Raw genomic sequence first — 14,428 nt, 5'->3', positions numbered from 1 at the left:
GTCTTAGTATGCATCAAACACACAAACACACACAGGGGGAGGGGGGAAGAGGGGGGAGGAGGAGGAATAGGAGGAGGAGGGGAGGAGGGGAAGAGAGAGAGAGAGAGAGAGAGAGAGAGAGAGAGAGAGAGAGAGAGATTTTTTGCAATATGACAGATACCATAACAAACTCACATCTAAATCTAATCCCAGGTGGTGTCTGGAAAGTCCTTTTTAGTAGTCACACCAAATGACTTAGTTCATTCTGATTTTCCTATCTGGTCTACACTATGCGTTTCTTCCCAAGTCCCAATCCCTGATGCCAGTCTCTGACTTGTTCATGTCCTCTTTCCTAGGTCTGCTTTCACTGGTGACACTCCTGGTCAGTCCCCTGAAGTTGCCCAAACCCTTTTCTTAGTCTTCTGTTCCAGCAGCTCTCTTCTGCCCCCTTCTGTCAGAAGTCTGCACTTGCACATTTGGGCCCAGACAACTGAAGTCATTCATACACCATGAAGTTATTGAATGTCTGCGAACTACCAAGTACAGCTCCCGTAAACAAACCCTGAAACAATAATATATAATTCTGATAAGGGTTTAAATCGGAGCTTCACCCCAGGCTGCTCTGTCTTAAAGGGAGAAAGTTGAGCTCTTCACATCGAGTATCTGAAATTATACTTGCTCTGAGGCACGGCGCTGTAAACTATAGCCACACAAACTTAGACTCAGGTCGGCCGTCCTGGAGATCACTCAGTTGGAGTCACATGAGTGGAAAGGTGGCTGGTGCTGTTCTACAAGAGTACCTTCCATACTCTTATGAAGTCTTGGTCACAGCACCAGCCTGGCCATACAGAATGATTTTTTTCTTATTTCCATCTTCAGATAAGGCCATAATTCAGTTTCTCAGGGTTAAGAAGTGGTCATGTCCACTTGGGAGTCATAATTTGTCCTAGTTTGCTTCTTTGCTGCTGACTAACATCAAGTTGGTAGAGCAAAGGGTTAATGTCACTCACAGGTTATAGTCTATCATGGAGCCAAGTCAAGACAGGGGTTCAAGGCAGAAATCTGGATTAGTTGCTGAAGCAGAGACCACGGAGAAATGCATCTTGATGGCTAGCCTTCCCCAGTTTGCTCAAGTGACCTTTAAAAATAGTCCAGGATGCCTACCTAGGGAGTGCCCACAGAAGGATGATTTCTCCCATACCAGTTAGCAATAAGAAAATGCTTCACAGACATGGACTTAGGCCATTCTGATGTAGGCAATTCCTAAATTTAGATTTCCTCTTCCCAAGTATGTCTAGGCTTGCGTCAAGTGAATCAAAATCTAAGCAGCACACCATTCCAGCCAACGCTTCATCGGTAGCCAAAATGCTTCCTATTCCAAATGGAAAGGACACTGATTTTTGATTTCCTATAATTTTAATTATTCTGTCAAGAGTAGGCATTAACCCAAATATGCTCCTTTTCCATGTTGGGGAGTGAAAAAGACTTAAAATTTTCCCGACCCAAAGCTTTCTAATTATTCCCTATCATTGAATGTCCTAGTCCACATTATTAACTATTAAAATGTCCTGAAGAGGCTCACGGGTTTGAAATGTGATCACTTCTGACAGGTGCTGTGTCACAGCCACAAGAGATGTAAGTCCCATCTACTCCTTGGGTCCGACAGACATCCTCTGCCTATCCCACACTCATTCGTCCAGTAGAGCAGCTCCAGAGTAGCCACAGATCCATTTCTTCACACATCGATGTCGAGGTCACAGTGATTTTCATGACAGGAATGTGTGCATGTAGTGAGGTGACTTTTGGACAATGGTGAGTGAGCACAGTGGAGAAGGGAGAGCTGCTGCAGTGTAGAGAGTTACAGGACTTGCTAAAGGAAGGGCTATGTGAGGGTGGGATAGGGACGGACTCTTCCAAGGCCTGGGTGAACAGGGGAGAGGCACTGACTTCAGCTTTAAACACCTAGAGTTTGGAGAAGCAGCCACTTGGACAAGTGAAAAATATCCCTGATAGCTGTTGGGTTCCTCTCTCTCTCTCTCTCTCTCTCTCTCTCTCTCTCTCTCTCTCTCTGTGTGTGTGTGTGTGTGTGCGTGTGTGTGTCCTTCTCTCTCGTTTGTTTATATTTCAGGACATTGCTTTTGTCAGAGGAGTTTAAGCTTGAGTCTTTGAAATTTAACTCAATTATTCTGCACAGAACATTCCCTGGCACGACGCTAGTAACTACCTCCCTTCAGAACCATGTGATTTTAAACACAATCACATTCTTTTCCTGCTTCATCCATCCATGCTTTGGGATTCTTTAATTTCTGCTTGTTCTAAAAGGGTGATGAAATCCTTAAATCTCCTTGTGTCCATTTCCCTCTTTCTATATTTCCACGAGCTTGTCTCTCAGAAGCCAGCAGTCTGTCCTTCTGTCATCTACATCCTCTGTTCCTTCTATCTCTTTTTGAGTTGATAGTAAGAGAAACGAGTTTCATGATTGGTTCTTTTATCATCACAGTGAGAAGCAGACATAGCTGTATTTCTGTGAGCTCGTAAACATGACATTGATTTACAACTTCGTCTGAAGTCACTGTGACCTTTCACGGGACGCTGCTGTCACAGTGTGTCAGCAGGTGAGGTAGCACACTTCCCTGAAAAATCACTCATCAGTCAGAACAAGTCTGGATATTCTATTCTAACTTTTAATAGCCTTACTTTTTTTAAAAAAATGCTTTTTATCTTTTGCAGACATCTGTGTTTCAACTCAAGCACCAAACCTGAGATTACCTAACATGCACTCATTTTAATAATGCATATTAAGAAACAACTTCAAGTCAAGAAAAGAGTGAGCTTAATGGAGTCCCAGCTGGAGGGTGTCAGGAAACACCACAAAGTATATCCGCCATTAGCACTTTGATAAGAGTCTGTTCAGTGAAGAGCCAAGCATCTCATGTCTCACCGCAGTCTCATGCTGGAGGAAGCACTCTGCCTCTTAGATTAGATGTTGAAGATGAAATGAGTAGGAAATGAAATGTTGCCCCCAACAAGGTTCTGTGAATCTTGAACCCTTTAAGGGGGAAGAGTGATATCAATATGAAGAACTCAACTTGAAGCAGAAAACATGATTCTGCAAAATGGTGTTGGCTTGACTTTGTTCAGTTAGCTACTATTCTAACATAGCAAGTGATGCAAGTGGACAATGCTGTCACACAGTTTTAGGACTAATTATATTATACTTAAATATATATATATATAATATATATGAACTATATTATATAATATGATATATTATCCTCTTTCTATTATATTACTAGACCATTCACAGTCATAATTCTTTTTTCTTTAACGATTTATTTTGTGTATTTGAGTGTTCCACCTGCCTATACACCTGCAGGCCAGAAGAGGGCATCAGATCCCATTACAGATGGTTGTGAGCCACCATGTGGTTGCTGGGAATTGAACTCAGGACCTCTGGAAGAGCAGCCAGTGCTTTTAACCACTGAGCCATCTCTCCAGCCCCCCAACACGTATAATTCTTAAAAACTTGTGCTATGAGTTTGGAACTATACAGTCTACAAAGGAAAGGAAGGAAAAAAACCATGGAGACACTACTCCAGGCTCAACAATAGGTAATAGGGAGACATTTCATAATCTCTTCAGTAATTCCTGTTTCTCTGCTGCTAATACTCTAAATCTGTGCTTAGGAAAGTCTTAGCAGTCTAGGACTTTTGAACAGAGAGAATTTCAAGCCATTGCTTGAAATTTATATCACATAAAAGCATTTAAAAAAGCCCTACATCTTTCCTAAATATGCACAGTTCCACACTTATATTTTTTCTGGAAGTCTTCATTGAGTAGACACAGCCACAAAATCTACCACCCGTCTTACAACACTGGCTAGATTTAGCTTGCTATTTAATGATAGAAATTATAGAAAATGAAGGGTTTGAAAGTTATGAGTCAACGTACTCATGAATAGAACGGCTTTCTCTCTGGGCAAGATGGCTGACAGGAAGCTGCCAATGTGGGATACAGTGAAGAAGTCAAGTCAGAATATAAAAAAGTAGGATTTAATTCTACAGAGTCTCTCTCTTTCTCTCTCTCTCTCTCTCTCTCTCTCTCTCTCTCTCTCTCTTTCTCTCTCTCTCTCTCAGACACACACACACACATACACAGAGAGAGGGGGGGGGGGGAGGGAGGGAGGGAGAGAGAGAGAGAGAGAGAGAGAGACTGGCAGAGAAGAAGACAGGTTATCCAAGGAACCAGTCCAAGACAACCAACTCCAACTCTGTGAGGTAAGGGGTAGACCAGAAGGCCTTCATGTAAAAACGCTGGTGGTCTCACCCTCGGGACAAGTACACAGCCCATAGGAGCCCCCACACAGCTGTGCACATGTTGGATAGGTCATCAGTAAATAGAAAACATATACTTTTCTTCTTTACTTCAGGAACAGAGGCCCGGGGACTATCTTAAACAAGTTATATTCTAAAAGTGACCTAACCCAGGAGACAGGAAGGAAGGAGAGGGCTGAGAGAAAGCAATAACCCCCAGTCAGAAAGCCTTAGTCTAATATGCCAAAGTCCCAGGGCAGGAGATGGCTCTGGAACCAGCAAGAAGTAAAAGGTATTAACAGTCCGTATTCCAACGTGCTTTGAGGTCCAGCTACAAATGATCAGTCTACAGGAGAACCCAGCTCATGCCTGCTAGTCTTGCTCTCCTCTCTAAGCTATGGTAGTCTCGCTGCTCTCCCAAAATGTGCTATTCTAGCTCCCCCACCTCTGTTCTAGTCCAGCTCCCACACAGGGGCGCTAGCCTAGCAACCTCAGTCCCATTAGTCTAGTTCCCCCTCCAGGTGAAACTAAAAGTTTAGAATGAAAAATTACCAACTGCCTAGGTTGCCTAGGGATCTGCAGACAATGGAGTCACGGACCTAATAAACTTTCAACAGTGTGAAACATAGAGAGGGGATGAACTCAGACAGGGTCCCGGCGAAGAAGTGGGCAGATGTACAGTGCGGTGGGAAGGGAAGACCTGGAGTCATGTAAACTCGTGCCCTCTGGTTCCTTAGCTGGTGAAGAAAGGAAGGGAGAGACGTGAATTTAGGTTATTAAAAACTCTGTGTTCGAGGATGGCCTTGTTGAGCACCAATGGGAAAAGACGTCCTTGGTCTTGCCAAGGCTGGAACCCCAGTGTAGTGGAATGTCAGGGTGGGGAGGCAGGAGGGGTGAGTGGTTGGGGATGGGAACACCCTCATAGAAGAAGTGGGAGGGAATGGGATAGGGGGTTTATGGACAGGAAACCAGGAAAGGGGATAACATTTGAAATGTAAATAAAAAATATCCAATAAAAATGCATTTTTCTCAACAAAAAAACACACAAGCATGCGCAGACACACACTCACGCATGCGCAAACAAACAAACAAAAAACAACAAACAAACAAACTCCTGTGTTCAATCTGCATACGTGCCAGTCTGGGCTGATACCTGGGTATGCAAAATCGTAAAGTACACCCGACTTTATACACTCCGTAAGTAGAGCCTCCTGTTCTCTGGTATGAAATGAGGTTCCACGCCTCTCTCAGATGCAGTTGTAGGTATCAGGAAGGTAGGTTGACAAGTTGAAAGGTGCAAGACTTGGGTGGCTTGGCTCAGGCAGTGAAGGATACTGGGAAAAATGCAGGCCCTCCCTTGGTTGTCAGGAGCAGATCTCATCAACTGAGACTGACTGGAAATTGACAGCCCTGTCAAGGCCGGAAGGAAGATGAGCTTTCAGAGCGCTCTCTCTCTCTCTCTCTCTCTCTCTCTCTCTCTCTCTCTCTCTCCTCTCTCTCTCTCTCTCTCTCTCTCTCTCTCTCTCTCTCTCTCTCTCTGTGAAACCTCAGAAGCTGAAGTTCTGCAGTGTGCTTTCCGACCCACAGCTGCTTCCTCGAGCCCTGATTCATACCTCTCAGGGCTTGGAAGTCAGCCTGGCTCTCTGCCTGCACAAATCTCAATGCTCTGCTTGCTTTCTATAGCAGTATATGTGAGAGGCGCTCTCCTTCATCACAGGAGCCCTTCCAGGGGAATGAGCTGGCCAGTCTCATGAGAGTGATAATATCCATCAAAGTCACAGATTATAAAGTCACCAGTGGCCGCAGAGGCTGGCGATAATCAAAGAAGGGAAGGCAGCAGTGAGAAGTTACCTCTGGTAGACCTTGGAGACTTGGTCAATACAGTCTAAGCAGGGTCACAAACCACAGGGAAGACCACAAGTGCAACTATGCCCCCTCTCATGACGTCTCTAATTTTTATTACTCGAAATGACCACTTATAATAATAATAGTTATTATTATATTATTTTCTCTTTTTTTCCATACATTTATTTTTGTTCTTTTTTTGAATAGTTGGCACTTTATGATCCTTAATATTTTTATATAATTGAAAATCTCTTATTCCCTTATGCACTCATGTTATTTGGTTTATAGATTCTTTTATCATTGGCCAGCCTTTTCTCTTTCTGTTTGTTCTTTCCTTCTTCTCGTTTTGCATTTACTGTGTGAACTTCACCAGAATGCTTCTGTGTGGTGGTTTTGAAACTCTGGTCTTGGTTTTTCCTTCTCATATTCATCTGATATTTCCTTCTCTCTTTTAATCCCAAATCTATATTCTCTTTCTTCTTCCTACACATCTTCTCTTCCCTTTAGCACAGCCTTCTTCTGTTTCTCCCCTCTGTGTGGCTGGCCTCCTTTCTTTATTGTGTTCTTTCACTACCCTTTTACTTACCAATAGTAACTTGTAGCCATTCTGTCATAGTCTTCCCATTTTCTAGTCCATGGTCCTTGGTGATGTAATGGTGGACTTTAGTTGATTTTTAGAGTGTAACCCTTTATATTCCTCAACTCACTCTTGATGCTGACACAGCCATTTGCTTTATTTTCACTGAGCAAATCTAGGGATCCAGCCCTTAAGAACAGGCTACTCCAGTGATCTCCTAATGAAACCATAAGCACTATCCAAACCATCAGATGCAAAGTTCTCAACACACCAGAGCCTTCCCAAGAATGGGAGAGCAGGGCCACTCGATCTTCAAAAATGGTCACACCTCAAGTGCGGGACTTACAGACACCAAACTAAGCCAAATACCAGGCGGCAAATTCGCAAATGTCTCCTGATGAAAAATGATCCATGAACTGATTGAGGATACTAAGAAGCTCATGAATTCAATCCAGGGAGGATTGATAGGAAAGTCAGCCACATGGAGAAAGAAGTCAGAGAACATTATGATATAATGGGAAGTTGGCAACACAGAAGAAAACTTGACCAAGAAAATTGATATCTCAATTAAAAACAATAAAGCAAATAGAAATGTTGACACTGAAAAGCTCATCGAATGACACACAAAGCCAGAAGTAGGAAACACAGCCACTAGATGCCCCTGAGGCAGTAATAAACTCTTCCCACAAATCGAAAGCCCAAAGCAGATTGATTCACTTCAGTTTGACCCAACCTTGAAGGGAGAGAGGTAATACTGCACACCTCAAGTTGTTCCACAAAATAGAAGAAGGAGGGTAACGGAATAGACTCTACTAGTCAGAATTTGCCCAACAACAGAACTGGACTTTGACAAGTCAAATCAATACACAAAACAAGGACAATCTCCCTGATGAACACAGAGGCAAAAACTCATAAAATTCTTGCATACTGCATCCTCCTGTGGAATCCATGTTTGGGTGTGTGTGTGTGTGTGTGTGTGTGTGTGTGTGTGTGTATCTTGTGTAACTGTGAAGGCAGAGAGGGGTTTATGGGGATAAGAAAGGGGTCGAAAGGTAAGTGATGAGAGAACAGAAGGGAGAAGACTAGAAGAGAATCACCAGAAAGGGAGGCAGAGGTACTCTGGAGAGCAGCAGAGGGAGGAGAAGGAACAAAGAGAAAGCCTAGCGATGCTGTGTGTGAAAATGCCATAATAAAACCCATTCCTTTGTATGCTAGTGTGGAAAAAATGAAGGGAAGAAAGGAAAATGAAGAAGTCTTCTAAGAAAATACGAATTATTCGTGTTGAGCAGACGCACATGTGAGTAACTTGTTTTGATAGGCATCTACGAAGTTTGAAACAGAGTTGTAGACGATCCAAAGTTAGCAGAATTTTAAGTCAATGACGGTAGCAGTCCTAGGTAAAGGGATCTCCTCCATACCCCGCTGAGTGAAACAGACACCTTAAGGGGACCCAGACCTGTGCCAGTCTTACCAGAACAGGCGGTGAGCCACTCGGATGCTTTGCAAGGATCGATGAAGCAGGAGTTCCACCAAGGGACTTTCGAGACTCCACTCAAACTTGACAGCCTGCAGTGAGAGGCAAGGAAGACTGGTTTTTATCAGTTACAAAAAGAATCACGACCAACACCAACACCAGCACCAGCACCACCAAAAGACAGACTACAGAGGGACTAGAGAGGCTTCATGGGAAATAGCATGAGCTTTTCAATGGAATATTAATAATATGTCTGATAGTTTTAATTGCTACACGATAACAGCAAACATTACAGGATTTGTCTTTGCATAGTCTTGTTTTCTCCGTCTTAGTTATGCTTTTGGAGTTAGGAAAATAAATGAAGGCAGGTGGTCTGTAAAGTTCAACTATGCCCCAGGGGAGAATCCTTGCACACACACACACAAAAATATCATCATCAATGTTTGTGATCGATGAAGTGGTATTATTAAGCCCTAGACAGTTTTACTCACTTGGAAATCGAATTAACTCCCACTTGCAACCGAAAACAAAAATCACCACCTGATGTGTCACTATTAATCTTCAGGCACTGGGTCTTTGCTTAAAAATTCAAGACTGATGGTCCCACCATACCCATTCCTAAACCTCTCCTTCCTCCCTCTTGTAAGCAGCTCCCAAAGGCTCATACTTAATGTGGGCAGAGACACAGACGGCAATGGCAGTCACTGATGTCCTTTGGGACCTTATTGAGATCGACCTGGCCTCTGTAGAGGCTTGGCGGTCCCTGGTCTACACAGGGGTCTCATCAGCCTCACGGGAATCTGATTATATGAAGATGAATGCCAAGGTCTCTTCCTAAAGATGTTCATGTCTTCTTTTTAAGTCACAAATACATTCTCTCTCCCTCCCTTCCTCTCCCCTTTTTCAGGCACATGCGCATGCGCACACAGAGAAGGGGGAAGGGGAGGGGGAGGGGAGAGAGAGAGACGGAGGTTGGGTTTAAGAAGAGTTTTATGCCACAGTCCAGTTAAAAAGCGAAAGTAAGGCTGTTCACTCCCACGCTCATACCCGACAGAACTCCTCAGTTTGTTGCACACTCCAAGCAATGGAAATGTTTATAGATTCCTGAGGTGTCAGAGAGAGATGATTTCAGCAAACTTACAGGAGTCCAGAACTGGTGCAGTGTGTGTAGAAAGAGCTTGAGAGCCTTGGCAAACTGTAGCCAAGGGCTCCTTCCTCTAGCGTGCTCATGCTGGGCTGGCTAGGTCGTGTGTTTTGTTCATGCTTCAAAGATGGGTGTATAATACGAACACTGAGGCAGGACCAGAACTTACTTCTGTGTCTGCCGTGATTCATTTGTCCCCATGCTTCTTTATGAACTCAGTAATTTGAACTCACTTGGCTTCCTCGCCTACAAACCCAGTGCCTTATTCTATCTAATGATAGAATTTCCCTCTCATATGTGTCATACGGTATACAGGAAATCTTTTTGGCACACAAGCACAAACTTTGTTCTTGGAGTCTCTCCGCACGTTTATGACACACCCTGAAGTCTCTGTCCAACTGACTTCTAACTCTGAACCAGATCTGATGTCCATTTTGGCCACAGCCTCTCTTCTCCGCACTTGAATATGGTTTATGCTGTATCAACACACTCATCTGTAAAGTGAAGATGTAATTCCCCAAAACCAGTCAATGGAGGGCGACTGTTAGGTCCCAGAATGTTTCAGAGCCAGTGCGGGCCATGTGTTTCTTAAAGTTAATTTTCAAAATAAATGTGATTTTCTTCTCGGTTTTTATTGTTTAGTCCGCGTATACCTTTCTTCCCATCTTAGAACATACTATAAATTTTACTTTCTATTACAACATAGCTGCAACTTCTTCCAATTTTTGTTTGTGTATTTGCTATATTAGATCTTGAGTGTGTTTTTAAAAGCAATCTAGCTTTATTGGAATATGACATTTTTTAGCTGCATGAGTACTGACTCTGATTGGCCCTTCGAAGTGAGTCCATTTTATATGGAACTTTGTAAAAACTCCGAGTTCAGTTAGATATAGCGGGTTGCCATGCCCACGAGCTGTGAAATGACTAGTGAATGCACGCGTTGGAGTCATCTGTTTTCATTTGGGGATATTCCTTTCCTACCGTATTATCCTGACAAATGAAGGGAAGTCATTACTATTAGGATTGCTTAAAGCAGCAAACAGCACAGCTATTCCTCAGCCAGATCTCTCCCTCAGGAGGATGTCAGAACGGTTCACGCTGTGGTATACAAAGTACAAAGTAATATTGGAGTTTATTAATAGAAGTTTCCCCATCAATCTTGACCTCTCATATCGCTGCTCAAAAGCCGAGCCAACTGTCAGTTAACGCAGATTCCAATCTGTCAGGAGAGGAAATATCTGAGTTTAAAGAACATCCTGGGTGTGGTGACTCATGACTGTAAATCCGACATACTAGGGAGCTGTGAGCAGGAGGATCGTGAGGTGTTCAAGGTCATTTTTTACAACCTAGTGAGATTCATAGTCCTCCTGGGCTCCTGAGACTCAATCGGGGAGATAGATCAGTTGGTAAAGTGTTTGTCTTACAGGCTTTAGTACATGAATTTGACTCTGCAGGACTCATGTAGAAAAGTCACGTATGGTGGGCGACCTTGAAATCCCAATGTGAAGGAGGTAGAGATAGGCAGGTTCCTGGCACTCACTGTCTATGCAGCCTAGTTCACTTGAGGAGCTCAAAGTTAGGGAATGCCCTGTCTCAGACAAAATGGTGGCTGACATGTGAGAGATTAACATCTTGGGTTGTCTTCTGGTACACACACACACACACACACACACACACACACACACACACACACACACAGAGCAAACAAAACAAAATGAGAAGACAAACAGAAAGACCTACCAGTCTTCTTCAATACCCTGTGCACAAACGTATGGGAGCAAAGCTTCCCTTCTACAGAAGCACCTGTACCTTTACCTGCTCCTGTGTGAGCTGTGTGACATCATTCCTAACCCTTTCTTCACCTTCCGAATGTCAGGGTGACTCACAGCTCTGGGCAGCTTCCCATTGTTTTCTTAGAATTTCTCTGTGCTGTGGTAGTTGAATTGGGTGTTAGAAATTACTTTCTCAAGAGTAGTAACCAGCAGCAAAGCTCTCCGTATGAATGACAGAAAAGCTCATGAATGGCGTGCCAGTCACTCTGTTACCCTCAGAGGGACTCTTCACTTCATGTTTCATTGCTTTATACACGCAGGCCTGAGAAAGATTCCCCCTCACAAACGTTTCCATGGTTTCTCCATACTAATCACTAAGTGAAATTGGTTTGTGAATACTTTCCTTTTTGGGTTTCTATTTTATTATTTTTTTTTGTTAGTTGATCAACTTTGGATAGAAAATGTCTGTATTAACCACTTGAACACATAGGGAGCTCTTCTTTGGCCAAACGGCAGTATAAGAGTTTAGCGATTTCATGGCTTACACTGGGAACCTTTAAAGAATGATCACTCAGAACCCAAGAATCCCTTGGTGACCCTTGACTCTTACCTGAACTAGCTGTGGGAGGCAGTCCAGCAGCTCATCGGTCAAGAGGTTGTCTAACTGTTGAACGGCAACTTCACGAATGTCTTGGTCTGGAAACCTGAAAACAGTTCCTGTGACTATAGAGTTGAAATTGACTGGAAGTAATGAAGTATATATAAATAATATTTATATAATATATGAAATACATTATATATATTGTGTGTTTGTGTGTGTGGTGTGTGTGTGTGTGTGTGTGTGTGTGTGTGTGTGTGAGAGAGAGAGAGAGAGAGAGAGAGAGAGAGAGAGAGAGAGAGAGACAGAGACCCGGAGTAAATTCTAATGCTTAGGTCCTATAATCATCCCCAAATTGATTAAAGTGATCAGTAGCACTCACTTCTTTTCCTATTCTATCCGCTCACGCGCTCTGTCAGAGAGGCTGACTATACTTGTGGAATGGAGGTTATAAGAGCTGAAACCTTTTCTGAAAGGATCTGAGGGTTCTTGCTTTTTTATTTAGCCAACTCTTTGCTCAAGAAATCATCACCTCCTGGAGACCCGATCATTTATGATTAAAAAGTGGAATCTAATATTTTCAACGTATTTTGGTCAGATGGATGTTAACGAAAGCCAGACATTGAAAGTAGCTTACGATGAATAAACAAATGTAACTTAATAAGGATAAATTTTACCAGACGGTGACGCATTTGAAGGAGTTTTCCCCAGACGGTAAAGCATTTGAAGCTTGTAATAAGAGTTAAGACCCCCTAGGCAGCTAACGAACATGAGGGTTTGAACTGAATTTGTGAAGGTGCTTAGCCTCCGAAGCCACACTTCCCCCAAACAATTTCATTCTCCAATGAACTGTTTGCATCGCCCCCACCTTGCACCGTGGAACAATTAAATCCAATTATCTCAAAGTTCCTGGAAGGGTCTGAAGTCATCAAGGCACTACACTACTTTGAAATGCTTCTGACCTACAGCATCGATATGAATAGATTCAGCAAGACTTAGGTAAGACTACTCAGTTTAAAAGGGACGAGCTTTCAAAACTATTAACAGGTGAAAAGGAAAACTGGAAGGAACACCTTATTCCACTTAAAAACAAAATAAGGAGCAATAAATGAAGAAACACTGCATTCCTTTTGTAGGGAAGGGACTGAAGTTTTTCCAGTCAGTCAGACAAGAGCACCGAAGATTGGCTTCCTGTGGCATAGAAGTCGGAAAACTTCTTCATTTTTAAAGGATATTAGATTACTGAAGGGTGAAATGAGCAGTATGCAGCTGGAGTCAAGCAAAAAAAAAAAATGGCCTTGCCCTGTGTCCCTCAACTGTCCTTGGGAGCAATTTGGAGTCGGAAGCTAAAGAGTTTTGCATTTCTTTCAAATTTACACTGGGTTTCAATGGCAACTCGGATTTCACTCCTAAGCCTACTTAGTTGAAACAAATATTTATGATCGATCAATCCCCTTCTAGTCCCATGACTTTTTCTCTGTTAAGGCCCATGGTGAGAACCATATTGCAGACACACCTAACACAACATTGCTGGGGCCGAAGGCTCTCAGCACACCACGTATAGTCCTAGAGAAGGTGTAATGGAAACCCAGCACAAGGTCAGCTCATTTCAGCCTCTTAAGACATTAGATTTTTCCTAAGCAAATTCAATGGACGCGAATTGATTTGTTCTCAGTTACTAAACCGTTTGTCTAAAGCCCATCAATATCAAGGTGACTTTGAAGACAGTCTACAGGGAATAGGGCTGAACGCTGGTCCCTGATTCTGGACGCTCACAGTTTCCTGTCTGCGTGCTTCATGCCATGGATCTGAGTGGCAACAAAGGTATAAAAGTGACATCACACAGAAAACGCTCTGGTGGATACTCTGTGCTTCTTACATGAGGACCGTGCACTTGTTTCCATACACCAGATCTTGAGTTTCTGGTGAGCTGGTCTGTCTGTTTTGATCACAGATATGCCCCCAGAACCTCCAGAGCTGTGGTGACTGTCTGCCTACGTGCTTGAACATTATCTATCTTTCTTCTTACATATGTTTACTGGCAGGCTCTCCTCTTGCCATCTCTCTACAGTCATACAGCCTTCAAAGTCCAACGGTGATATTTTGATGCTTTTTGCTCTTTTATTTTTCTCACACTTCCTCCACTTTCATCCCTGAAGGCCACGCTCGACATCATCTCACCTTGGAAGCTATTTCTGGCTGAGCTGGCTTTCCACAGAACTAACCTCCACATTCCCCACAGAATGCAAAATGATGTCCCTGGATGAGGGCTGACTTCTCTATTTATGATTCCCTAGATCAAAGTGGAAGACTTCCCTGTAGGGCAACCTTGTCACTTTCCACAAGTCAGCCTCCAAGGTGGCTGGCTCTTCTGTCTATGCTCTCTATCAATGTCTTCTTCCACTCTGGGGTCCAGGAGATCCTCACGTGGGCTGAAACATTTATATATCACAGTGTAAGTTAGTTTCTCGTAAGACGGTAACTGGTTTTTTACTCCCGATGCATCCATTCTATGCCCACTTACTAAGTAGATATTGAGGGCTAAAGAGTTCACATTTTCCCCCTCAGCCATTGATTGAGCTTATCCTTGGTGTGACACATGCATTTTCACCCCTGGGGACACTGTAATCTCTGCTTAGAACATGTTGATTGCTCCTTTGAAATCTCTCACTTTCCTTCGTAGCATGGGTTCAGATGGTGTATGCTCATAGAAGTTGGGTTCAGGA

General features: G+C 43.2%; 1 protein-coding gene across 6 annotated transcripts in view; it reads right to left on the bottom strand.

The window, feature by feature from the left end:
- Window positions 1-14,428, bottom strand: part of Pik3c2g (phosphatidylinositol-4-phosphate 3-kinase, catalytic subunit type 2 gamma) — a 366,288-nt gene that overhangs the window by 201,859 nt on the left and 150,001 nt on the right. For 4 of the 6 annotated variants that reach the window (NM_053923.2, XM_087655647.1, XM_087655651.1 and 1 more), the window contains 2 exons: window positions 11,715-11,808; window positions 8,186-8,280 (listed from right to left, as the gene is read on the bottom strand). The exons of the other annotated variants lie outside the window; for them this stretch is intronic. In NM_053923.2, the coding sequence (NP_446375.2) occupies window positions 8,186-8,280; window positions 11,715-11,808 (189 nt within the window). The remainder of the gene's footprint in view (window positions 1-8,185; window positions 8,281-11,714; window positions 11,809-14,428) is intronic. 6 annotated transcript variants of the gene reach the window in all.

The sequence above is a fragment of the Rattus norvegicus genome, chromosome 4, assembly GCF_021556685.1.
Source record: "Rattus norvegicus strain SHRSP/BbbUtx chromosome 4, alternate assembly SHRSP_T2T, whole genome shotgun sequence".
Classification (NCBI taxonomy): domain Eukaryota; kingdom Metazoa; phylum Chordata; class Mammalia; order Rodentia; family Muridae; genus Rattus; species Rattus norvegicus.
Note: the sequence above shows the minus strand (reverse complement) of the source record. Positions and strands in the feature narration are given on the sequence as shown.